This window comes from Kogia breviceps, chromosome X (genome assembly GCF_026419965.1).
Source record: "Kogia breviceps isolate mKogBre1 chromosome X, mKogBre1 haplotype 1, whole genome shotgun sequence".
NCBI lineage: Eukaryota > Metazoa > Chordata > Mammalia > Artiodactyla > Physeteridae > Kogia > Kogia breviceps.
The window spans coordinates 461,841-485,292 of NC_081330.1; the positions used below are offsets into that span (position 1 = coordinate 461,841).

Here is a 23,452-nt window from a genome sequence, read left to right on the forward strand (position 1 = left end):
AGTCAGGGAAGATCCCAAAGGCCGCGGAGCGGCTGGGCCTGTGAGCCATGGCCGCTGAGCCTGCGCGTCCGGAGCCTGTGCTCCACAACGGGAGAGGTCACAACAGTGAGAGGCCCGCGTACAAAAAAAAAACTGGCCATGATCATGCAAGACCCAACAGGCTGAGTGAGGTGTTCAAAACCCCTTTCTCGGGCTTCCCTGGTGGCGCAGTGGTTGAGAATCCGCCTGCCGATGCAGGGGACACGGGTTCGTGCCCAGGTCCGGGAAGATCCCACATGCCGTGGAGTGGCTGGGCCCGTGAGCCATGACCGCTGAGCCTGCGCGTCCGGAGCCTGTGCTCCGCAACGGGAGAGGCCACAACAGTGAGAGGCCCGCGTACCACACACACACACACACACACACACAAAACAACACCCCTTTCTCCCTCGAGGTGAAACACTGACCTCGGATTCACTTTGTAGTTTGGTTGCCCTGGAAACCTGATGAAGGTGGATGGTCAGCTGTGGGATGGGCAGGCCTGCTTCCAGCACGATGTCCCGGGAGGTACCCTGCGCCTGGTCTGGGAGGGCTGCGACTGCACATCAACACCTGCTGGGAGACACAGCTCAGCGTCCCTGAGTGCAGTGGGCCTATCGTTCCTGGGCCCTGACCCTGGCTATTACAAGACAGAGTGCTCTCTGATGGCTTCTAAGCCAGGGCGGCTCCCGCAGCCACCTGTGGGGACATTAGAATTGTGCCTAAAGCTGCCCCCTGGCATGGTGCCCACGGTGTCTTGCCTGTCCTGTGTTCTTCAGAGTAAACTGGTGTCAGACGTGGCCTATCCAGGTTGTGGGAGTTTAACGTGTAGTCAAACCCAACACATGCTCTCGGCAGTCTTCAGAACCAACCAAGACAGATCTTTAAGAAATGGTTCAATACCCTTAAAGGTATCATGAGGTTTAGGGCAGAGAATAGCAAGCACACAAAGAAAGGAGAGTATGCATTCATTAAGGGATTGAACTTAATGAATTATTAGGTATTTCTCAATAAGAGCAAGGCACCATGGTACAGAGGGAAGGAAATTCACCCGGGAACCAGATCTGGGTTTCACTCTGGCTACATAGCTGTGGCGGTCAGCGTCTATAGGGGCAGCAAGGATGATCAACTGTGCTTCCCATCATCCCCTGCTGTTGCTACTGACCAAACCACTCTGAGTTAACCCCAGAAAATAAAATGCTATCATCTTTGACTCCATAAGTCCATTTTTGGTAATCTAATCTCAGGAAAAATCCTAAATAAAAGAAAAATCTTTCTGTAAACATGCAAACTGCTGAGTTACTTCCTACTTACAGAAAAAAATTTTTAAACAACCAATTGTCTGTGAATCACAGTTTACTAGATTTTACCTATTAGAATACTATGAAACCAGTAAAATAATGTTAATTTAAAAGCAGTATATAATAAGCAAATTCCATAATAAGTAAAGAACATAGGATAAAAATCATAGACAAAATTATTTCAATTATGTTTTTTAAAAACCTATGCATAGAAAAAGAAATGGAAGCCACAGAATCATTAAGGCAGACTGCAAGTGGAACTTAAATGTCTTTTTTCCCTATTTTCTAACCTTTCTCAAATGAGCATGTTTACAATGGAAAAATAGTTAAATTTCAGTTGCATTGCCAACACATTTGTTACTCAGCATCACGTTTTGTGGTCAATCTTGTGCTCATTATCTTTTCGGGTTTACTATCCTAATACGAAGCTTGAAAATATGTCAAATCAGAATGGTTACGTTATTCTGAAAATGGAGACTGTTAGAAGCTTTCTGGCAAAGGCAAGATTTAACTATCTTTTATTTAATTAACAGAGCCTAACACTGTTTCTGACACATACTGGGTGCTTATGTATATTTGTTGAATAATAAACTTAATTTTTGCTCTTTAATTCACATCTCTAAAGAGCTGTTTCCTCATATTGCCTGGAGTACCTAAAAATTCATATTTAGATTTTCACGGACTTAGAGTAAGACAAAATTAAGATCTTCTGAGCAAATCATTCCTATCCTAATATTAACAGGGACATTTCATACCAATATACTTACCATAATAAAGTTTGGGGAAAGTAGCACTTAAAATATATCAAGACGTTTACAAACCTCAAATTCTAAAATATGGGAATTTAAAATTATGAAAGAAAAATTGACAAGGAACTTTGTTATCTTTCAGATTTAACTTCTCAATTGTTTGCTTATCTATATTCCTTCCAAAGGGATCTTATGTTGTTTCTACAAACATAAGAGGTTCTTGGGACACTAGTTATGGTGTAAGTAAATAAACTTTATGAGTATGTGAAAAGACCCATGTTAATTTTAGAAAGTATAACATAAAAAAAGGTACTGTGCCACAGTTTTAACTTCACTGTTTTAATATCATGAAATACAAGTACAAAACACTGTACAAGTATACTCTTTACTACATGGAGATGGAATAATACATTTGTGTTTTTACCAGAATCTGTATCACCCAGTACTAGCCACTGTACCAATGGCTTTCCATAGGGATCTTCTAACACTCTTACGAAGTTTTATCATGAATAAAAAAGCTCACAACTCCTTTAAACCATCACAGATTTATATTTATCTTAATATTCCTGTTCAGCTGCTTTGGGGAACTGTTAAGAAGCACAAAATCGCCTCAGGTAAGAGTTTTCAGTGCGTAATTTTGTTATTTCATGTTGGCCAAGATCTCCTTTATGTTACCATTGCAAAGGCTCTGTGCACTTATATCGGGTTAGAAAGTGTTGTCTCAATAGCCCGTTTACTGTTTAGGAATGCAAATTACCACTTCCTGAAAAGTACAGAATATTATAATAGTTATTGGCTAAGCAGTAATTCATGAAACTCCATTTACATAGGACAAATAACAGCAATAGAGGACCATAAAGCCCCACGTGTGCTAAAGAAAAACAATTTTTCAAATATTCAAACTGTTTTTCCTACCTGTAAACTGGTTTAACCACATCACAAGTGAGAGTAACACCAGCCAATAAAGAAAAAGTAAAGTGTGCTAAACTGTCCAAAAAATCAGCTTCTATAGCATAGCTCACAGTTTTCAGACATTTCAGCTAAGACTTTTCTTATAACAAACAAACAAACAAACAAAATGATGAAAGCAGCATTTACTTTGTTGGAAATGCAAAAAATAAAAATACTGCAAATTTCATAAAATATTTGAAACTAATTTTGCTTTTATAAATAAATAAAGTGGTGTTTATCTTTTTTTAAAGTTTTAATCATCATTCTTGCTGTTAAAAATTATTTAAAGTTATGTCAACTTTTAAGGATAAACTTTGGGGTATTTAAAATAACATGTTTGGAAAACTGAACCACATTTTTTAATTGCCAGCATTATGCTTTGTTCTTGGTAGAATCATCTTTGTTTCTTCTTTTTACATCCCAATTATAAACCCTGGCCATATCTGCAAGAATTGTCAAAGAAAATGCAAATGCAAGTCTAAAGATAACATTCAATGACTAAGTATTCATTCACACACTGAATCAAAGACAGAAATCACACACACAAAATACTAGTGACTACAGCAAGGTGTAGTATCATCTGCCAAAAAAGGGAACAAAATTACACCAAAATCAAGTCAAGGCCTCAAATCAATAATTGTTTAGCATATCTAGTCAACTATGGTATTATATTTAACAAATATGTGCTCGACACTGTCAACAGTTTTATAGAGAGCCCCTCATCCATGATATTTCAAAGGTAGTTCAAAGCATACACTGACATGTAATGTTTAAATTATTACAACTATCAATCACTTTATCTCTTACCCTCTGTTTGGCTAACAGGACACTCACCCAATTTATTAAGCATCTACATCTTTTCCTTTCCACAAACACCACCCTGCGTAGGCCTTCACATATCGATTATTTGTTTCATGGATCATGCCTTTGGTGGTATATCCAAAATGCCACCATTGTCCTAAAGGTCATCTAGATTTTCTCCAATGTTATCTTCTGGGAATGTTATAGTTTTTTTTTTTGTCTGAATGAAGTCTCCACAGTACCAGTCACGTGCCAACTCCTGCTCTAGGCCTCAAACAGGCCTGCCTTCCCTCACCAACCACTCAACACCTGTCATGTGCTAAGTGCTGTGGAGGAGAGAGACAAAGTGGAGCTCCTACACTTGAAGAGCTCCCAGTCTGGCATGAAAAAGAAATAAAGCACTATGTGCAAAGTGCACCGGGAGCACAGAGGAACAACAAAACGCCCTGAGAGGACTGGAAAATGTTCAGAAATGTTCTGCTGCTTGAGCCGACATATGAAAGATAAAACAGAGGAACCCAGGTAAACAGGGAAATGAGTCTAGATAGGAAGAACCAAGTGTGGACAAAGGACACAGCACATTTGGGGGCTGAGAAAAACCGATCAGGGTTAACTGGAACTTGGGTGCACGGGGAGAGGGCCAAGGCAGGAAGCAGTCAGTGGCACGAGGTAAGACTGGCAGGAAGCACCTCACAGGGCGTCCATGTGCATATCTTACATGTAACAAAGAACACTGAAGCATTATAACCAGAGGAATAAAAAGAAGTGGGACTCAGTGAATTCATGGTGGAGACAGTGTAAAGGATAGACGTGAGGAAACCAGACTAGAAAACTACTGAGTCTAGCTTCTAGAAGGCCAAAACGAGAGTAAGAGCAATGGACAGAGAGATTTACAAGGGAATGCTGACAAGAATCTGGTGATTGGTTGGCTTCTGGTGATGAAAGAGAGAGGAGCGAGGGGCAACTCCCACGTTTCTGTGCTGCGTGACTGTGTGGGGTGACGACCAGGCGACAGGAGCAAGCAGCTGGGCCAACAAGCGAGCCCTCCCCCTCGAGCAAGGATACCTGCCGCTGCCTGCTCTCTCTGCCTTAAATAGTCTCAGTCCTATCTTCTCAAAGCCTGCTCTGAACCAATTCCTGCCCACACCGATCTTTCCCTAACTTTAAACTGCCTTGGTGTTGAGTACATGAAGTGAACTTACTTATAGTTTGCTGTGAGACGATCGTTCAGCAGGTTCACATGTGCAGTTGTAACAGAGCAAGACTTCACCACTCTTCTTGTTTTGCACTGATCCTCTCACCAGCCCATGCCCCATACAGCTTAGCACAGTTGCAGGAACACAGGAGACCCTTAATAAATACACTACTTGACTAGCTATGAAGATGTCTTGGGAAAATATTTGAAAGAAAAATACTCATTTGCTAAATTGACTTTGCTGTTTTCACACTTCAAATTCAGATTAGTCTATCTATAAAGTTATTAAATATTAGTTCCAAGTATGTCATTTACTACTCTCATAAAATCTGTAACTTAACATCAGTCTAAGAATAAGGACATTCTTTTCATTAAAGCAATGCATGTAAGAAGGTTGAAATCATTTTTCTCCTTTGCCCCCTTTGCCTTTTTTTAGGAAAGGATACTGACTTCTGTGGTAGTAAACTGATCTCGAAGAAAGTCAAGGTCTTCCTCAAGAGAATCAAGATTCTTTGTGGCAGTCGATAAATTCTTTTCCAACAATGCCTGAGCTTCATCAATATCATATTCAAGCATTACATTTGCCTGAAGAGAGAAAAGCATGACAACGTCCGAACATTTACCCAGTGCTTTACAGGTTAGAGCAGGGGTTAGCAAACTACAGCCCTTGGGCCAAATCCTGCCGGCTGCCTTTTGTCCTAAGTTTTATTGAAACCCAGCCATTCTTTATTCACTTAGACTTGCATGCTACAGTGGCAAAGCTAAGTACTACTTGTGACAAAGACCGTGTGGTCTGCAAAACCAAAAATATTTACTCTCGGGCCCTTAACAGAACATTTACTGACCCCTGGGTTAGAGAATATATTCACATACATTTTATCATTTACTCATCATAACAACCCTGGTGAGGCAAGTTACCTTCTCTACAGTTAAGAAAACAGAGGCTCCGAGAGGTCAGGTTACCTATGCTTTCGGGGATACTATATAAATGGAAGAATTACCATAAGAACCAGTATCTTCAGTTACCAAATCCTATCTTTCTACTAGCTCTACTGTGACACCAAATAGTATTACATTCAGATCAACTGAAATAGTTGTTTCTGAGCTTAAGATACCAAGTTTTCAAAAACATACATATTATCTACATTTGATCCATTGAGAGAAACAGCTGGCTTTTACTGCCCCCTTCCTACCTCCAGAGTAAATGCTGACACAGGGGGAACCATACTCCTAGCACCTGACTTAACACCAGGCATTTCCTGAACCACTTTCCTTATCTGACAAATGGAATTTTAAAATTACTCAAAGGATTGTTGGAAGAATTAAATGAGACAACGTGAAAGTGCTTAGCACAAAGTAGGTGCTACATTCTTATTGACTGAATATGCCAATCCATAATTAGAAAACTGTATAAAAATTCAGATAGGACTAAAAATATTCAGTGCAGAGTAAATGCCTCTCTAAACCCAGACCCACAATCTCATTTCTCAATGACTGATGCTTATTACTTTTTCTTTTCCAGAAAATTTCTACACTTTGCTTACTTTTAACAAGAGAAAATCGAATACATTTAAAAACACTTCATTCGTGTCAAAAAACATCAATCGTTCATTCAGGAAGTACCCTGTGCCAAGTATATCTCCTTAGTTGATTCACCCCTCAAATACTGCCTGATCAGCCTATTTGACGGTCTAATAGTCACCTCAAGACTGACATGCCCAAAACACAACTCCAAGTCACCCTGCAAACCTGTTAGTCCTTTGCCTGTGATATGAGTTACAAATATTTTTCCTGTTGATTGTCTTTTGACTTTCCTCATGGTTTCTGAGTTTTGAGGTGTGAAAAACCATCCTTATTTCAGGGCTCCAAATAAGTTATCTGTGACTTGGCCTACAATTTTGATGGTGTCAGTATTTCATCACACATTTCAAATATGATCCACTTGGAATTCACCCTCGTGTAAGGTGGGGTCCAGCCGTATTTCTCTCTCTCTCTCTCTCTCTCTCTCTCTCTCTCTCTCTCTCGAGAGAGAGAGAGAGAGAGAGAGAGAGAGAGAGAGAGAGAGAGCGCGAGCGAGAGAGCTCCCTGTTGTCCCAGTCTAGTTTATGAAATCATCTTATCCCCACTTGCTGATTAGATGTGTGCCAAGGGAAAGAGAAACAAAGGACAATAACCCCTAGGATTTGGGCTACTGGGTAGACAGCTGTTCCATTTACAGAACTAAAACTAAACAAGTATAGGAACAGCTAACAGAAATCAGGAGGAGGAACTAAGAGACAGAGAAGCGAGTTTCCATGTACGAATCTGCCTATCTTTCATGGCACGAGACTGCCTCTCAGGGATGACTCTACAGGATAGCAAGTGGAAATCCTCCCAGCTGGGAGAGCTGAGAGCAGTCGTGACTGGCTGCTTTGTATGGGAACTTACCTGAGGTAACAAGACCTATGGATAGCTAGCTGGACAGTCAGGAATGGCTTGGCTGGTCAATCATGGGACTGAGAGGAGTAAAATAGGAAAAAATCACAGAGAAAGTCTGTGAAATCATCAAAATTGAAATATATGATTTTTAATGGGTTCTAACCTCAAGGTTTTTGTAATAATCCTTGCCTCCTCAAATTCAGAGAGATCTTTCTAGAACTAACAAACTCTGATGATGAAGAAACATCTGTCTAAGGTTCAACAGCACCTTCTGTTACATCTAAGAGATAAAGCATCAGTTGGAGGGGAAGCAGGGTTTGGGTCCGCTTTGTTCTGCTTGGGAGAGACTCGAGCACGTTCCTGCGGCAATCTTCCTCACACTCCCGACGCCCCTGAACGCCACCCCTTCATTCCTTCCACAGCTTCAACAATAATGCTTTACAAACGTCAGTCAAGGAAGCTGTGGCTACTACGTTTACTTACCCCCAACCACAGACACACTTTATCGGTAGGAGGAACTGAAGCTTTGCAATACAGGTTATCTGCCAGTAAGAACCTAGTCTCCAGTGAATTGGTGGACTCCTTCAAAAAAAAATGACAGTACTGTAAACAGTCCATTTTCACACCAAGGTTATAAGGAAGAGATCACAGAGCTGAACGTAAGCCATTTAAAACAGTCCTATCATGCAGATTAAGTAGAGTGGTAAAGAAAGGAATGCTGGAGCCAGACGGATGGGCAGGGAGGCTTGTGCCTTCTGGCTCAGCTACTTACTATGGCTCTGAAGGCTGTGGCAAGTAGAGTTCTCACACACCCCCCACACACACACACCCCCACACACCCCAACACATACCCCAGTGCCTGGCACAGCGTAAGCACTAGACAAGCGCTATCTATTATTACTTCATCAGTACTTCATGCTCAACAACCAGTTTTCTGAAGCCTCTTATTAAGTTCGTGACATAAAAAACATACTAGAAATGTAGTTATTCTACCAGTCAAGTAATAAACCATATATACACACACATATACACAATATTTTAAATACAATATACTTATGACATTTAATTTTTACAGCCTGCTCATGTAACAAATATTGGATGAGGACTCGGAAGATTCTCAAATCCAGTTCTGCCAGTAACTAGCTACGGAACAGTGGTCAAGTGTAACCTCTTTGCAAATGTTGCCTCAGCTGTGAAATGAGAACCTGAAACGTCATTTCTAAAATTCTTTCCAGCTCTATAAGTACTGGACTCACTCTTTATTCTTAGGGAGAAAAATAACATTAACAACAACAAAAACTATTAGATGCTGCTACCTCAAAATGACATTTTCTTTTTGTACTTAAAATAATTTCAAATTGCATTTAAGTTCTGCAGATACTACGTATTAAGTAAAATACTCCAAGAAGTGTGGGTCCTAGAATTAAATCTGACTTTTGGCGGAAAGCCACATGTCTGTCTGTGACGTCAGTACACATGCTCAGGACTGGTTCAAATAGCAGCGACCAAGGAGTCAAGGAACACATGTCTCTGCTTAAGTATCCTGGTTTGCTAATGTTTACAAAGAAAAATGCACTTACTTTTTTCTTCTGCATGTACTTTAGAATTTCTAAAGTCTGCTTAATTTCAGGAATCTGACCTTTTAGCCTGTGAATAAGAAAAAGGTTAACTTAGTATGTGGCACCAGGACACAGTCTTACTAGCTTTGCATTTTCTACTGATATGTTTTGAGGACAATTTATAAATATGAAATATTTAAGATATTTTATCTGTAAGATATTTAAGAAATTTTGTTTATTAAAATATTTAGCTATAATAGCAAATATTTATGGAATGACTACTGGGCACAGAGTCCTATTCTATACGTCAAACCCCCATCATTAGTTACCATTTCTAGAGAAAATCATATTCCACAGAGGTGATTCAGAGGTTCTACATTTAATTAGAATTGCATTTTAAATACTCATTTTTTAAATAACATGCATTCAAATATTATATTCTAAATTGAAAACCACCAACTCCCTCAGTCATAGGCAGCTCAGCGCCAGCAAGTGCAGGGACAGCTTCTCAGGGCCTGAGCTTCCCACACTGTAAAAGCACTTGAATACCTAACACCACAGTCAGATATAGTACAACTTGGCAATTCTTTTAAGCTTTGGGTAATTTTTCTTTAAGTTTTATGTTGAAAAATACTTTCTCTTCAAGTTAGGTAACAACTGTTCTTAAACTTATAAATGGATCACTGTTTGAACACCAGAAATTTAAGAAAACGATGGACATGATGAGACTGATCAGACTGAACAGGCAAGTTATATTATAGCTACTAGAGGGGCTTCCCTGGTGGCGCAGCGGTTGAGAGTCCGCCTGCCGATGCAGGGGACACGGGTTCGTGCCCCGGTCCGGGAGGATCCCACGTGCCGCGGAGCGGCTGGGCCCGTGAGCCGTGGCCGCCGCGCCTGCGCGTCCGGAGCCTGTGCTCCGCAACGGGAGAGGCCACAGCAGTGAGAGGCCCGCGTACCGCAAAAAAATAAATAAATATAGCTACTAGAAAAACAACTAGCCTGGAGCAACTGGCCATCCACACATTAAAAAAAATGAATCTAGACACAGACGCTACACATTTCACAAAACTTAAGTTCACATGAATCACATACCTAAAGGTACAATGCAAAACTATAAAGCTCCCAGAAGATAACACAGGAGAAAACCTAATGACCTTGGGTATGGTGATGACTTTTTAGATACAACACCAAAGGCACAATCCATGAAAGAAATAATTGACATGCTGGACTTTATTAAAATTAACAACTTCCACTCTGCACAAGACCCTGTCAAGAGAAAAGACAAGCCACAGATTGTGGGAAAATATTTGCAAAAGACACATTTGATAAAGGACTGGTATCCAAAATCCCCAAATAACTCTCGAAACTCAACAATAAGAAAATGAACAATTGGATTAAAAAAATGGACCAAAGCCTTTAACAGATACCCTACCAAAGATATACACATGGCAAATAAGCATATGAAAAGATGCTCCACATCATATGTCATCAGAGGATTGCAAATTAAAACAACGAGATACCACTACACACCTATTACAATGGCCAAAATCCAGACACTGACAAGTCCGGATGTTGGTGAGGATGTAGAGCAGGAGCCACTTTGGAAGACGGTGTGTCAGGTTCTTACAAAATAAAAATACTCTGACCATATGACCCAGCAATCATGCTCCTTGGTATTTACCCAAAGGAGCTGAAAACTTAGGTCCACACAAAAACTGCACACAAATGCTTATGGAAGCTTTATTCATAATTGCCAAAACTTGGAAGCAACCAAGTTGACCTTGGTAGGCAAATGGAGAAATAAACTGTGGTCCATCCAGACAATGGAATAGTATTCACTGCTAACAATAAATGATCCATCAAGCCACGAAAAGCCATGGAGGAACCTGGAATGCATATGACTAAGTGAAGGGTGCCAACCTGAAAAGGCTGCAGACTGTATGATTCCAGCTATAAGACACTCTGGAAAAGAGAAAACTATGGAGACGGTAAAAGGATCAGTGGTTGCCAGGGGTTTAAGAGGGGGAGGGAGCAATGAACATGCTGAGCACAGAGCATTCTTAGGGCAGTGAAACTACTCTGTGTGATGCTATAATGGTGGATACATGACATCATGCATGTGTCCAAACCCACAGAACATACAAGAGTGAACACTAATGTAAACTATGGACTTTAGTTAATAATAACATATCAATCTTGGCTCATCAATTGTAACAAATGTTCCACTCCAGTGAAGGGTGTTGATAATGGGGAGGCTATGTGGGGGGGGCAGGCGGGGGCAGGAGCTATACAGGAAATCTCTGTATCTTCTGCTCAAGCTTGCTATGAAACTAAAAAACTGGCCTAAAAAAATAAAGCGTATTAAAATAATTTTTAAAAACTACTAGCAACTAATTCCCAAATGAAATCAATCTCACTGACAAGAAAATAAGAGATAAAAATATGCTGAAAACACTCAAAGTCAAACTTAGAGAAGAAAGAATGAAACATTTTTAGCTCTTTTTTTGGATTAAAGCTGCCCAAGGCTTTAAAGTGTTCTGCATGGAAAAATGTGCAAAACAGTTCTGGGAGTCCTGTCAAATCACAATGTAATCTGTAAGAAAACAGACTAAGGATACAAAAACAAACCTGTGGTTCTTTCAAAATACATTTAACAAAATATTAGAGATCACCATGTAAACAAAATTTAAATATGATAATGAAAATGTACTTTCTGAATTATATAAAGGAAGTCACATCATGTGTGAAGAAGGTTAGCACGGCAAACTTTATTACAGCGTGTGCTACTGACCCAGCAAATATGTCAGGTAAGCCTGCTGCTTAAAAAATAATATCACTATCTGGTAGTACAGCCCAGTGAAGAATTGAGAAACACACCCTTAGTGTTGATTTTTTTTTTTAAAGCGTAGTCTGAAGGCTAATGTTCTGTGAACTCTTTACAGTTCAATATGGATGTCATAGATCTCTCAATTTTGCTTATTTTTGTATATGTTGATATGGGTAAATGCTAGAAAGATCTACATGCAATCATTTATAAAATATCTGATACACATATAACATTAGTATGTTCAGATCAAGTTTTTTGGTCATGTAAATGATTTCTATGATTGACTGATGGATTGATTTATGGCTGAGTTGGGTCTTCATTGCTGCGCACGGGCTTTCTCTAGTTGCGGCGAGCGGGGGCTACTCTTCGTTGCAGTACATGAGCTTCTCATTGCGGTGGCTTCTCTTGTTGCGGAGCACAGGCTCTAGGTGCACAGGCTCTGTAGCTATGGCTTGCTGGCTCTAAAGCACAGGCCACTGTACAAGTCTGAGCAATACAGCCTCCCCACCCTGCTCTGTCCCAAAAGATAGCGGCTCTCCTGAACTGTGTGTTTACAGTCCCTTTTTTTACTTTTTCAAATAGTTTCATCACATTTATGTGTATCCCTGAACAATATATTCTTTGCTAGTTTCTTAGCTTAATACAAATGGTCTCATGTTGTATGCATTTTTCTGGGGTTTTGCTTTATAACTCAATTAAGTTCCTAAGATTCGTTCTTTCATCTTCACTGCTGTGTAATATCCATTTAAAAATAAAACACAACTTGTTTACCCACTTCCTATCAACAGACACTTGGATCAGTTCTAGATCTTTGTTATTCCATGAACAATGGAAATCTCTAGGTCCTGGGAGTGGGTGGGGAAGTGAGAGGGAAGACAGCAGCTTAGAGGGGAAGTGGATCAAGTCTTCAAAGGGGGAATTTAAGGCTAAAGGGTAAATTTTTAGGTGTTTTTCCTCCCCCTAAATTGCTGTGGGTGAATCAAATTACCTACCCTATCACTGCTACAGGGCAGGAAAACAGCAGAATGGGCCAAAGGCAGGGAGAAGGTCAGGCTGAGGAGCTGAGAATACAGGTACTGGCCCCCAGCAGTTCCCCTTTGCCCACTCCCCTTCCCAGGGGAGATGCCAGTGAAAACAGCCAGACAGAGGAATGGAAAGAATGTCCCAGAGGCCAAGGCACCTGGTAGGGGAGAAACAGCATTTGTCCAATGGCTGTGCCACAGAGTGTAAACCCCGCCCACCAGGAGGGACTTGAATTACTCCTGTTCCCACACACATTAATGGCCAAAGGAACTGATAACCCTGAGGGAATATGAGCTGATGGGGGAAAAAAATGGTAATCTGATAAACTCAACTACAAAATAAAATAAAGACAATAAACTCGACAACCTGTACCAGATGAAACAAAATCAAATTCTACAAGATTATACAGTGAGTATTTAAAAATACTTCAAAGAGGGCTTCCCTGGTGGCACAGTGGTTGAGAGTCCGCCTGCTGCTGCAGGGGACACGGGTTTGTGCCCCGGTCCAGGAGGATCCCACATGCCGTGGAGCGGCTGGGCCCGTGAGCCATGGCCGCTGAGCCTGTGCTCTGCAACAGGAGAGGCCACAACAGTGAGAGGCCCGCGTACCGCAAAAAAAAAAAAAAAAAAAAAAACAAAAAAAAAACTTCAAAGAGAAAAGACAGGATACTGGTAATATGAAGAAACAAGGAGCTGTGAAAAGAACCAACCAAAAATACTAGGTATAAAAAGTGTAATGGTTGAAATAAGGAACTCACAGATATCCATTTAATTGCCAAAAGACAAATTACCAAAATAGAAGAAGAGAGGAAATAATAAAGAGACAGGGAAGGCAGAATTAGAAGAGTCAACATCCTTATTTACAGGAATACCAGAAGGAGAGAAGGAAAAAAATTAACAGATGACAGAAAAAAATGAAAAAAATGATAATCACAAAATTTCCTGTTAGAGAAAGACAAAGCACATATAATTCATGTGTTAAAGAGTTCACCACAAGAGAATGAAATACTAAATAACTTTTTTAATATACCTATCAATAATTACTTTATTTACATATTTTTAAAATAGATCTTTATTGGAGTATAATTGCTTCACAATACCGTGTCAGTTTCTGCTGTATAACAAAGTGAATCAGCCATATGCATATACATGTCCCCATATCCCCTCCCTCCCACCCTCCCTATCCCAGCCCTCTAGGCCATGGCCAAGTACCAAGCTGATCTCCCTGTGCTACGCTGCCGCTTCCTATACAGCTGAAGGTAAAGTTAAATGACAGGCTGCAACAAAAGATTTACAACACCTGTAAAGAAAAGGTTAGTATCCAAACTACACAGCCGTCTGCTGCAAAACAACTCAGTCAAGCACAGAAACAGTTTTTGTTGCACAGCTGGTATCACAGAGGTGAGGGAACTTTCAGAAAAAATAAAAGGGACTAAAACTGGAAAAGGCTTTGAGTTGAACAGTGAGGACTGGAGAAAAGCAGGCATCTCAAGGCAGGTGACAATACCAGCTGTAGACCTGAGCATGGGCCCCTGACGCTCAGCTCAACGGGGGAGCTCACATATTAAGTGCAAGAACTTGGAACAGGGCTCAAGCAGTTCAAGGCTGATGAAGACCCACAGCTCCTGCAAAAGCAAAATCCTCTACAGATAAAAGCAATCCACACAGGTATCCATGGTTACAGGAAGCTGACATATAGTTAGTTAAGAAAGAATTTAAGAAAAATATCCTCACAAAGACAAATTATAGTCAGATGAAACAAAAGAGATGACAATCTTGAAAGTATCCAAAAAGAAAAATTAGTTTATCTAAAAAGATTTAAAATAATAACCATATGCTGTTTACATGGAACACTCTTAAATATAAATAATAAATAAGTTGAAAGAAAAGGGATTGGAAAAGATATACCAGGAAAATGTTAGCCACCACTCCTGGGTATATATCTGGAAAAAACTATAATTCGAAAAGATACATGCACCCCACTGTTCATTGTAACACTATTTACAATAGCCAAGACATGGAAGCAACCTAATGTCCATCAACAGATGAATTGATAAAGAAGATGTGTTACATGTATACAATGGAATATTACTCAGCCATAAAAAAGAACAAAATAATGCCATTTGCAGCAACATGGATGGACCCAGAGATTGTCATACTGAGCGAAGTAATAACTCAGACAGAGAAAGACAAATATCATATGATACTGCTTACATGTGGAATCTAAAAAAAAATGGTACAAATGAACTTATTTAGAAAACAGAAATAGAGTCACAGATGTAGAAAACAAACTTATGGTTACCAGAGGGGGAAGGGGGGAGGGAGCGATAAATTGGGAGACTGGGATTGACATATACACACTACTATACATAAAATAGATAACTAATAAGAACCTACTGTATAGCATAGGGAACTCTACTCAATACTCTGTAATGACCTATATGGGAAAAGAATCTAAATAATAATGGATATATGTATGTGTATAACTGACTCACTTTACTGTACATCTGAAACTAACACATTGTAAATCAACTATACTCTAATAAAATTTTTTTTAATGTTAGCCAAAAGAAAGCTGGAGTAACTAAGTGTCCAACAAAACTGACTAAAATAATAAGCATTATTTTACATGGGGTTAAATTCACCAAGAAGACTTCGTAATTCTCAAATTGCATGCGCACCTAATAGAATAGAATAAAAAGCTTTAAAAAAAAAAGAATAGAAATTGTTTCAGGTTAAGCTGGCAGCAGACTAGCACTTGCACCTCTAACTGTTCACATAGCAGAGAGCTATTGAGGTGATAGGAGCTACAGGGCTATTCCTGAAAGGGAACAAAGTGACAGGTGAGCTGATTTCCTGCAGCCACTTTTTACCAAAGAGTACATGAAGGGACATTTCTCTTTATAGAAATATGCCAGCTTATTAATAAATAAAAAATAAATAACTGAATTAGAACATCATCATTTTGCAACTCATAATTAATGGATCTAGGAATTCAGTATCATTCTAAGAAACAACTAGATACTATCTGCCTCTTAATGGAGAAACAATACATACCCTATGAAGCACTGTTGCCAAAAAAGAAAAAAAGAAGAAACAAAAGAGAAGAAAAACCTGACTATGAACAAGACTGCATATACAACTATCAACTTATAATAAACAGAAAGGGCAAAGAAACATGCTTGAAAATCCCACAATTGCTTTGAAATTTAGCAACATACTTCTGAATAACCCATAGATTATGAATCTAAATGTGAAAGATAAAACAATCAAGCTTTGAGAATAAAACATTAAGAGAATATCTTCATGAACTTGGGATATTTCTTAAATAGGACACAAAAAGCACTTACCGTTAAGGAAAAGTTCTTAAACTACATTAAAAATAAAGGGTGATGACTCACACAGTATATCCACAGTGCTTCCATTTAAAAAAAGAAATCGGAAGCCTACCATATACCACACATAAAAATAAACTTCTGATGGATTAAGAAGTTAGATATGAAAATGAAAATTTTTAAGACTTTTAGAAGAACACTTAGGAGCATGTCTTTTTGAACATGGAATACAAAATAGGATTTCTTAAACAATACACAAAAAGCACTAACTATTAAGAGAACTTTTGACTTAAAACATTTAAATTAAGAACTACTAATCAAAAGAAATCATAAGGGGAAAAAAAGACAAATTACAAAAGCAAGAAAAATTTCTCACATATAACCTAAAAGGACTAGTATCCAATATATAAAGAATTCCTACAAATATAAAAAGACAATCAACCCATTATTAAATGAACAAAACTCTTCAAAAAAGTTTTCCACATTTGCTGTCTCCATCATTCTCCTTTGAACCACTGGGCCAACACTGTTCCCATCCAGAACACCAATGACTTCCACTTTGCTAAGACCAAGTCCATTCTCAGTCCTTATCCCACTTGGGTGAGCCATCCACAGCATTTGACACAGGTGTTCATTCCCTCCTTCATGATACATTTTCTTAGCTAGGCTTCCGGAACCCCATGATCTCCCAGTTTCCCTGACCTCACTTAAAGCTTCTTTTCAGTCTTTTTTGCTGGTGTTCCCTCTTCTCCCTAACTTCTTACTGTTGCAATGTCCAGATCTTTGATCTTCTCTTCACTTGCATGCACTGTCTTGGTGATGTACCTCAATCAGTTCCCTGGCTTTAAATGACTCCCAAATTTTTATCTCCAGCCCAGATCGCTCCCAAAATTCACATTCATATATTTAACTGTCTACCTAACACCTCCACCTGGATGTCCAAAAGGCATCTCAAATGTGTCCAGAATTGAACTCCTCCTGATCTTCCCCCAAACCTGCTCCACCCAGTCTTCTCAGCTGGTGGTAACTCTCCTTTCCAGTTGCTCAGACCTGTGAGCCATCCCACATGCCTCCACAGTACTAGAGTTACCAAGGTAACTTTGACACACGGATTCCCGCCACTTCCCCAAGGCTTGGTTCTGAGGTCCATTTTCTTCTCTATCTGTAACCTCCATGCAAATGACCTCAAAGCCAATGGCTTTATGCTTCTTTTTCAAATAAAAATAAACTTTTATTATAAAAGCAGTCAATGTACGTTGCAGAAAATTAAGAATACAGGTAAGCAAAATGAGAAAAATGCCATTTCCCACCACCCAAAGATTACCACTGTTAATATAACATTAGTGTCAATTCTTCCACCTATTTCTGTGCACACACACATTTTTCCCCAAATAAGAAGAGATAATGTTCATAGTGTTTTCTATCCTTTTTCCTATTAACACCCCTCATCTGTCCATGTTGATGACTTTTCATATCATCTAACACCTAGCCCTATTCAAATGTCCTCAGCTGTCACCAAAATCATATGAGAAAATATATCTAAAAACAAACTTTTGGTTTGTTTTTTATAGTTTTTTTTTTTTTTTTTTTTTGGTCATGCCACATGGCTTGTGGGATTTGTGGGATCTTAGTTCCCTGACCAGGGATTGAACCCACACCCTCAGCAGTGAAAGCACGAGTCCTAACCACTGGACCACCAGGGAATTCTCATCTAAAAACAAACTTTTGTATTTTTGCGTAAGTGGTACCCTCACACCCAGACTACCCTTCCTCACTGGAGCCTGCCTCCAGACTCATAACCAGGCTTCAGAATTCTGCACAGCCATCTGCTTCTCTTGGAAGTTTCCCCTGAGCCCCTCTGTCCCCTCAGATCACCTATTCCCCTCTGCTAACTCATTACTGTGCACCATAACACCTCGACTGCTATACTCTGTGTACTCATTTAAATATCTATCATGCCCCTAGACCATAAACCTGTTGAAAGCAGATACTGGACCTTATTTCACCCAAAACAGTATCTGGCACCTATTAGGAATTCCATAAACATTCAACTGACAGAAGAATGCTGTCACATGTGTATAGCAGGTATCTGTAGGTATTTATTACTGTGAATTGATTTCGTAAGCTACTATGAACATACAGGGGAATAAAGGATCAAGAGAAAGAATACTTCTGCCCTATCACTTATGAAGTCTTGGCAAAGTTACAACTTCCGTGGGTTTCTCATCTCATCGGCAAAATGAAAAAAATGAACTAGACATTTAAGATGTTACGATCCTAGATGCTTTAGAATAAGGACTTCAATATTCATTCTATTACCTTTTCAAAAGCATCTTTAGACTGACAATACCAAAGTGCTGGTGAGAATGAAGAACAACTGGAACTCCCAATACATTGCTGGTGGCAGTGTAATATGCTAAAGCCACTAGGAGGACTTTTGGCAGTTTCTCATAAAATTAAACATACACTTACCATACAAGTCAGAAATTCTACCCCTTGGATAATTACCCAGGAGAAATGAAAACATATGTCCACCCAAAGACTTAAAACCAAATGGGGAGGGCTTCCCTGGTGGCGCAGTGGTTGAGAGTCCACCTGTCAATGCAGGGGACACGGGTTCGTGCCCCGGTCTGAAAGATCCCACAGGCCGCGGAGCGGCTGGGCCCATGAGCCATGGCCGCTGAGCCTGCGCGTCCGGAGCCTGTGCTCCGCAACGGGAGAGGCCACAACAGTGAGAGGCCCGCGTACCGCCAAAAAAAAAAAAAAACAACACAAATGGGGAAACAAACCAAATGTCCATCGACAAGCAAATAGATAAAAATAGACAAAAACTGTGGTACATCCACATACAATGGAAAATGACTCAGCACTAAAAAGAAACTAATTTACTGATACACACAACACCATAGATGACTCTCAAAAAGCATTATACTAAGTGTAATAAGCCTGACGTAAAACAGTAGTTACTATATGCTTCCATTTATATGAAGTTCAAGAACAGACAAAACTAATTTATGGTGAAAATAATCAGAACAGTGGTTGTCTCTGGGAGTGTGCAGGGTTGGGCAGAAAGGGGCAGGAGGAAACTTCCTGAGGTAACAGAAATGTTCCATAAATTGATCTGGGCAATGGTTACAGAAGTGGATACACTTATCAAAACTCATCAAACTGAACATTCAACGCATAGACATTTTATCTGTATGCAAATTATGTCTCGATCTTTTAAAAGTTTAAGCTATACAATATTAATTTTAAAACCTTAGAAATTTTGCACTTACCTCCTTTTCTTTTGAGCAAGGTTGAGCTCCATAAACTTATACTTCTGGTATTGTTCATCCAGCTTCTTCAGTACTGTATCTGCAGTCTCATTCCCAGGCTGTTTCATGAAGGAATCTACATCTTCCTTTAATACAAAAAAGAATACATTACAAATTTTAGAATTCATACCTCTGATTTTTGACTGCTTTGGCTTTATTTTTAAACACAAAAAGAGCTTGTGTTTCTTTTTCCCCAAAGGCTTGTTTTTAACCAAAAAAGTAGTTATAAAAAGCTAGAGACCATTTCAGACAGTGCACATACATTATGTAGCTAATTTATTATTCTTCTACCTTCCTCTTTTTATTTATATATAGGGAAAGAAAGATGATCTTGTCTGCTTTATACATCCGCCATGCAGCATTAGCAATAAATATGAAAATTACCAACAGTCAAACACATTGCCTAGTCATGTGACCTAGCCACAAAACGATTCAACAGGCTGTGTGCCAAAATTATAGATTTATTACTGAAATTTTTAACTCAACAAGTTCTGCCACAGATATCATGCTAAATATCATCATTAGGTTCCCAAGACAAGTCACAACTGCTTCCTTGAGTATCAAGTGGTTGAAATAAAGTAAGCCAAAAAGGCAAACTGAACAATCTTTTGTAACAGGAATAAAGAAGCAAAAGAAAAGCAATAAAACTGAACTGCATTTTTTAAAATGTATACTGCACATGATGGTCCTTGAAGAAAAGCTAGTGAATTAGGTAAGGATCAGGAACTAAGTAAAACTATATGGAAACTTTAAAGAGATTCTGTAATAGCCTTCTAGTAGTTTAAAGAACTTTAGTCCTTCATTGCAACTAAGTTAAATTCAATTATCTAACAGTTTCTGCGATCTCTACATCATTATTCTTATCCATGCTTACTAGCTGTAAGGGAGTATTTTAGCAGAAACAAGGCAAGAAGAAAAAAGAAGAGAAACACAGCAAGGGAGTGAACTATGAAGCCATCAAGGTAGAGACTGTAAAAGAAATTGAAAAGGTGAGGCTGAGGCAATGGCTGAGTTCTGCGTGGAGATGAAATGCACGCAGTTAAAATGCAGATAAATGCATTCTGGAGGTAAAATGGAGATAGCACCTTCCTAGAAGGCTCATTGTAGGAAGAGAAATGTCAAAGTTTTTAGCACATGTTATTAGAAGCTTAGACTCTAGCAAGGAGAATTAACTACAGCAGCATAGGTTTGTGGTTAAGAGACAGGGGCTGCCGGGTTTGAATGCTGGCTTCATCACATACTAGATGACCTTGGGGAAGTTATTTAACCTTTCTCTTTGGCTCAATTTCCTCATCTGTAAAAAGAAAAAAAGTACCTTTTCCTCACAGGGGATTAAATTAATTAGCACGTGTAAAATACTTAGAAGAGTACACAACAGCTAGTAAGTGTTCAACATTAGATATGTATAAGTGAACTGAACTACAGGGAGGTCATATCTGAACTAGATGTTGAGAGATGGAGAGGTCAACAAATGGACAAGGGGGGAAAGGGACAATTAAAGCAGAGAAAGAAAACAAATTACTGCATCAACAGGAATGGGGAAAAGGCAAGGTGTGACTTTTAACCACTATCATCACAGAAACTAAAATATAGTAAGCATCTACTTGCAATACTGAAAGCACAGTCTCTGTTTCTCGGGGCAACTCTAACTACTGTTACTCCTATTTCAGTTAAAGAAACGGAGGCTCAGATTGTAAAATAATATGCTCAAGATTAAGCAGCAACTGGGAAGTAGAGGCATGATTCAAACCTTGTTCTATTTAGAAACCATTGTTCTTTCTACAATACCATGTTATTCCAATTAGTTTAGGAACATACAAATATTTATGTAAATTTGGATTATTTATATTATATTGATAGAAATTTTAAGGTCTAGAAAAAATAACTTGTGACATTTTAGGGAAAATCCATTTTAAGATAGCAGTTGATAAAGTTTATCCTCCTGAATTCGATTTCTGAAGCCATCTCTCGCTGAGCACCATGGGTGTGGTATTTTAAGGCACTATGGAAATTCAATCAACACTTAGTTATGAGCTTATACTGTGTGTCAGGTACGGTGCTAGCGTGAGGAGAAATGACAGGGAGCAAGATAACGACCTAACTTCCCTCCCAGCGGCAGAGCATGGCATAGAAGTAGAGCTCTGCAGCCCCACAGACTGCCCAAGTTCAAAGCCTGGGTAGCTCACTTACACCCTGTGTGACTTGGAGCAAGTTACTCAAGGGCTCTGTGCCTGTTTCAACATGTACAAAACGAGAATAACAGTATCTGCCTCTTATTAGAGTTTTGTAAACGCATTAGGAAAGTGCCCGGTATTCAACAAATTTTATCTCTTGTTGACAGTTACCTGGGAGATGAGTGGAAAGAAATAAATGGCACGGTTCTGGGAGAAAAAAACAAAATAACTGAAGAAAATAGTACAAAACCGAATCAGCAAATGCAAATATGCACATAATGTATATAAAAGTGGTGTAAATAAAAGAATAAATAAAAGAAATGGGTCTTTTGAAGGCTGGAAGATACATGAACAAAAAGGTAGAGACAAGGCAATATAGGTACAAACCAAAAGGCTGAGAATTTCCATTAAGATTTTATAGTAGTTCAGGCAGAACTGAGTGGAGAAAGATGGGCGATACTGGCCTGGAAGGCCACTCAGGTTTTCTCTTATTATTCAAATAATATTCAAATACTATTTCGAGAACAGCCTTACGGGGGGGGGGCAGGATTGAAAGCACTACTTGTTTCCCTCTGTTTGGCCTTGGGTTGGTCTCCCTGTTCTGTGAAGCCTCCAACATTGCCTTCCCTGCTTCCTCTCTCAACTGCACACGATTTATTCTCTAAGTTGTTAAGACCATTTAGCTAAAAGCAAATGTGGTTACACAAGGCTTCACTTAGACACCTTCTGGTGACCGCCCGTGGCCGACTGGCTAAAGCCTTAGGGGCCCAGCGGGCCACACAAGGCCTTCAAGGTCTCCCGGTCCGACGTTCCCCTCCGCCTTCTTCCGAGGCAACTGGCCACCGCAGCCCTTCAACACACTAGGTGCCATTTCCTATGTTCACACCTGAGCTCCTCTGCCGGCTCAGTGCACCCCGGCACCATCTACGCATCGGTCTCCCCGGCACCTAGGCTGACTCTCAAGCTTCTCACCGCCTCCATTTTTCCGGGAAGTAGGGTCGAAATCCCGCGTCGGAGATGGGCTGGGGCGGGAGGCGGTCCCTCAGAGCGGCCCCGCTCCCGCTCCTGAGTCCTTCGCCCCGCGCCCCACCCCATCTTCTGGGGCCTCCTCGGACCGCGCGCCCCCCGGCGGGTCCTGACACAGCTCAGTCGGTCCTGGCACGGAGGGGGAGAGCGAACGGAGCGCTCACTCCGCGGTCCTTTAGCTCAATTCCTTCCCCCAACAACCGAGGCCGGGCTGGGGGCCAAGAAGGAAGGGGTAGCCCACAGCGCAGCGTCAAGATACCGAGCACCAGCGTGTCTCTTACCACAAAAACGGCCTCAGGAATCCCCAGGTGGAGCCGCCGGCCGTTCCCTCCAGACACTTCTCCCAAACCACAACCTTCCTTACCGGCCGCCATCTTGGGGAAGCGAGCGCGCGACTAACGGCCTGTCGAGCCGCCTGCAGCTGGGGGCCTATGATTGGCTCGCTCACAACGGAAGGCCCGCCCTTCGCTTGTGAGTCTGCACAGTCATTGGCTCACAGGAAGTAGCCGCCCCTTACCCGTCGGGCGAGTCGCCCAATCTGTGAGTTCTAATTGGTTGCGCGCAGGTGAGTGACAAGCGTGGAAGGACTACCGAGGCGAAGCTGGCTCTGCAGTGAGAACCAATACCTAGTCCTGGGAAAAGGGATTCCGGGGGTTTTGTGGGTGGGCTGGCTGGAGGACCCTGACAATCAGACACCAAGCCGGAACGGACCCCACTACCACCCCAGACCACGCGGCACTCTCCAGAATAGCCTTCGAA

The 23,452-nt window shown here is 40.4% G+C and overlaps 1 protein-coding gene across 1 annotated transcript; it reads right to left on the reverse strand.

Annotated features, from left to right (window-relative positions):
* Nucleotides 1–2,388: 2,388 nt before the first annotated feature.
* Nucleotides 2,389–23,130, reverse strand: VBP1 (VHL binding protein 1). Its single transcript, XM_059051290.2, has 6 exons — nt 22,975–23,130; nt 19,455–19,579; nt 9,011–9,077; nt 7,914–8,012; nt 5,459–5,597; nt 2,389–3,459 (listed from the first exon to the last, which is right to left on the reverse strand). Exons 1-6 carry the CDS (start codon nt 23,065–23,067, stop codon nt 3,389–3,391), a joined length of 594 nt encoding a protein of 197 aa, XP_058907273.1. The 5' UTR covers nt 23,068–23,130; the 3' UTR covers nt 2,389–3,388.
* Between the last annotated feature and the right edge of the window lie 322 nt (nt 23,131–23,452).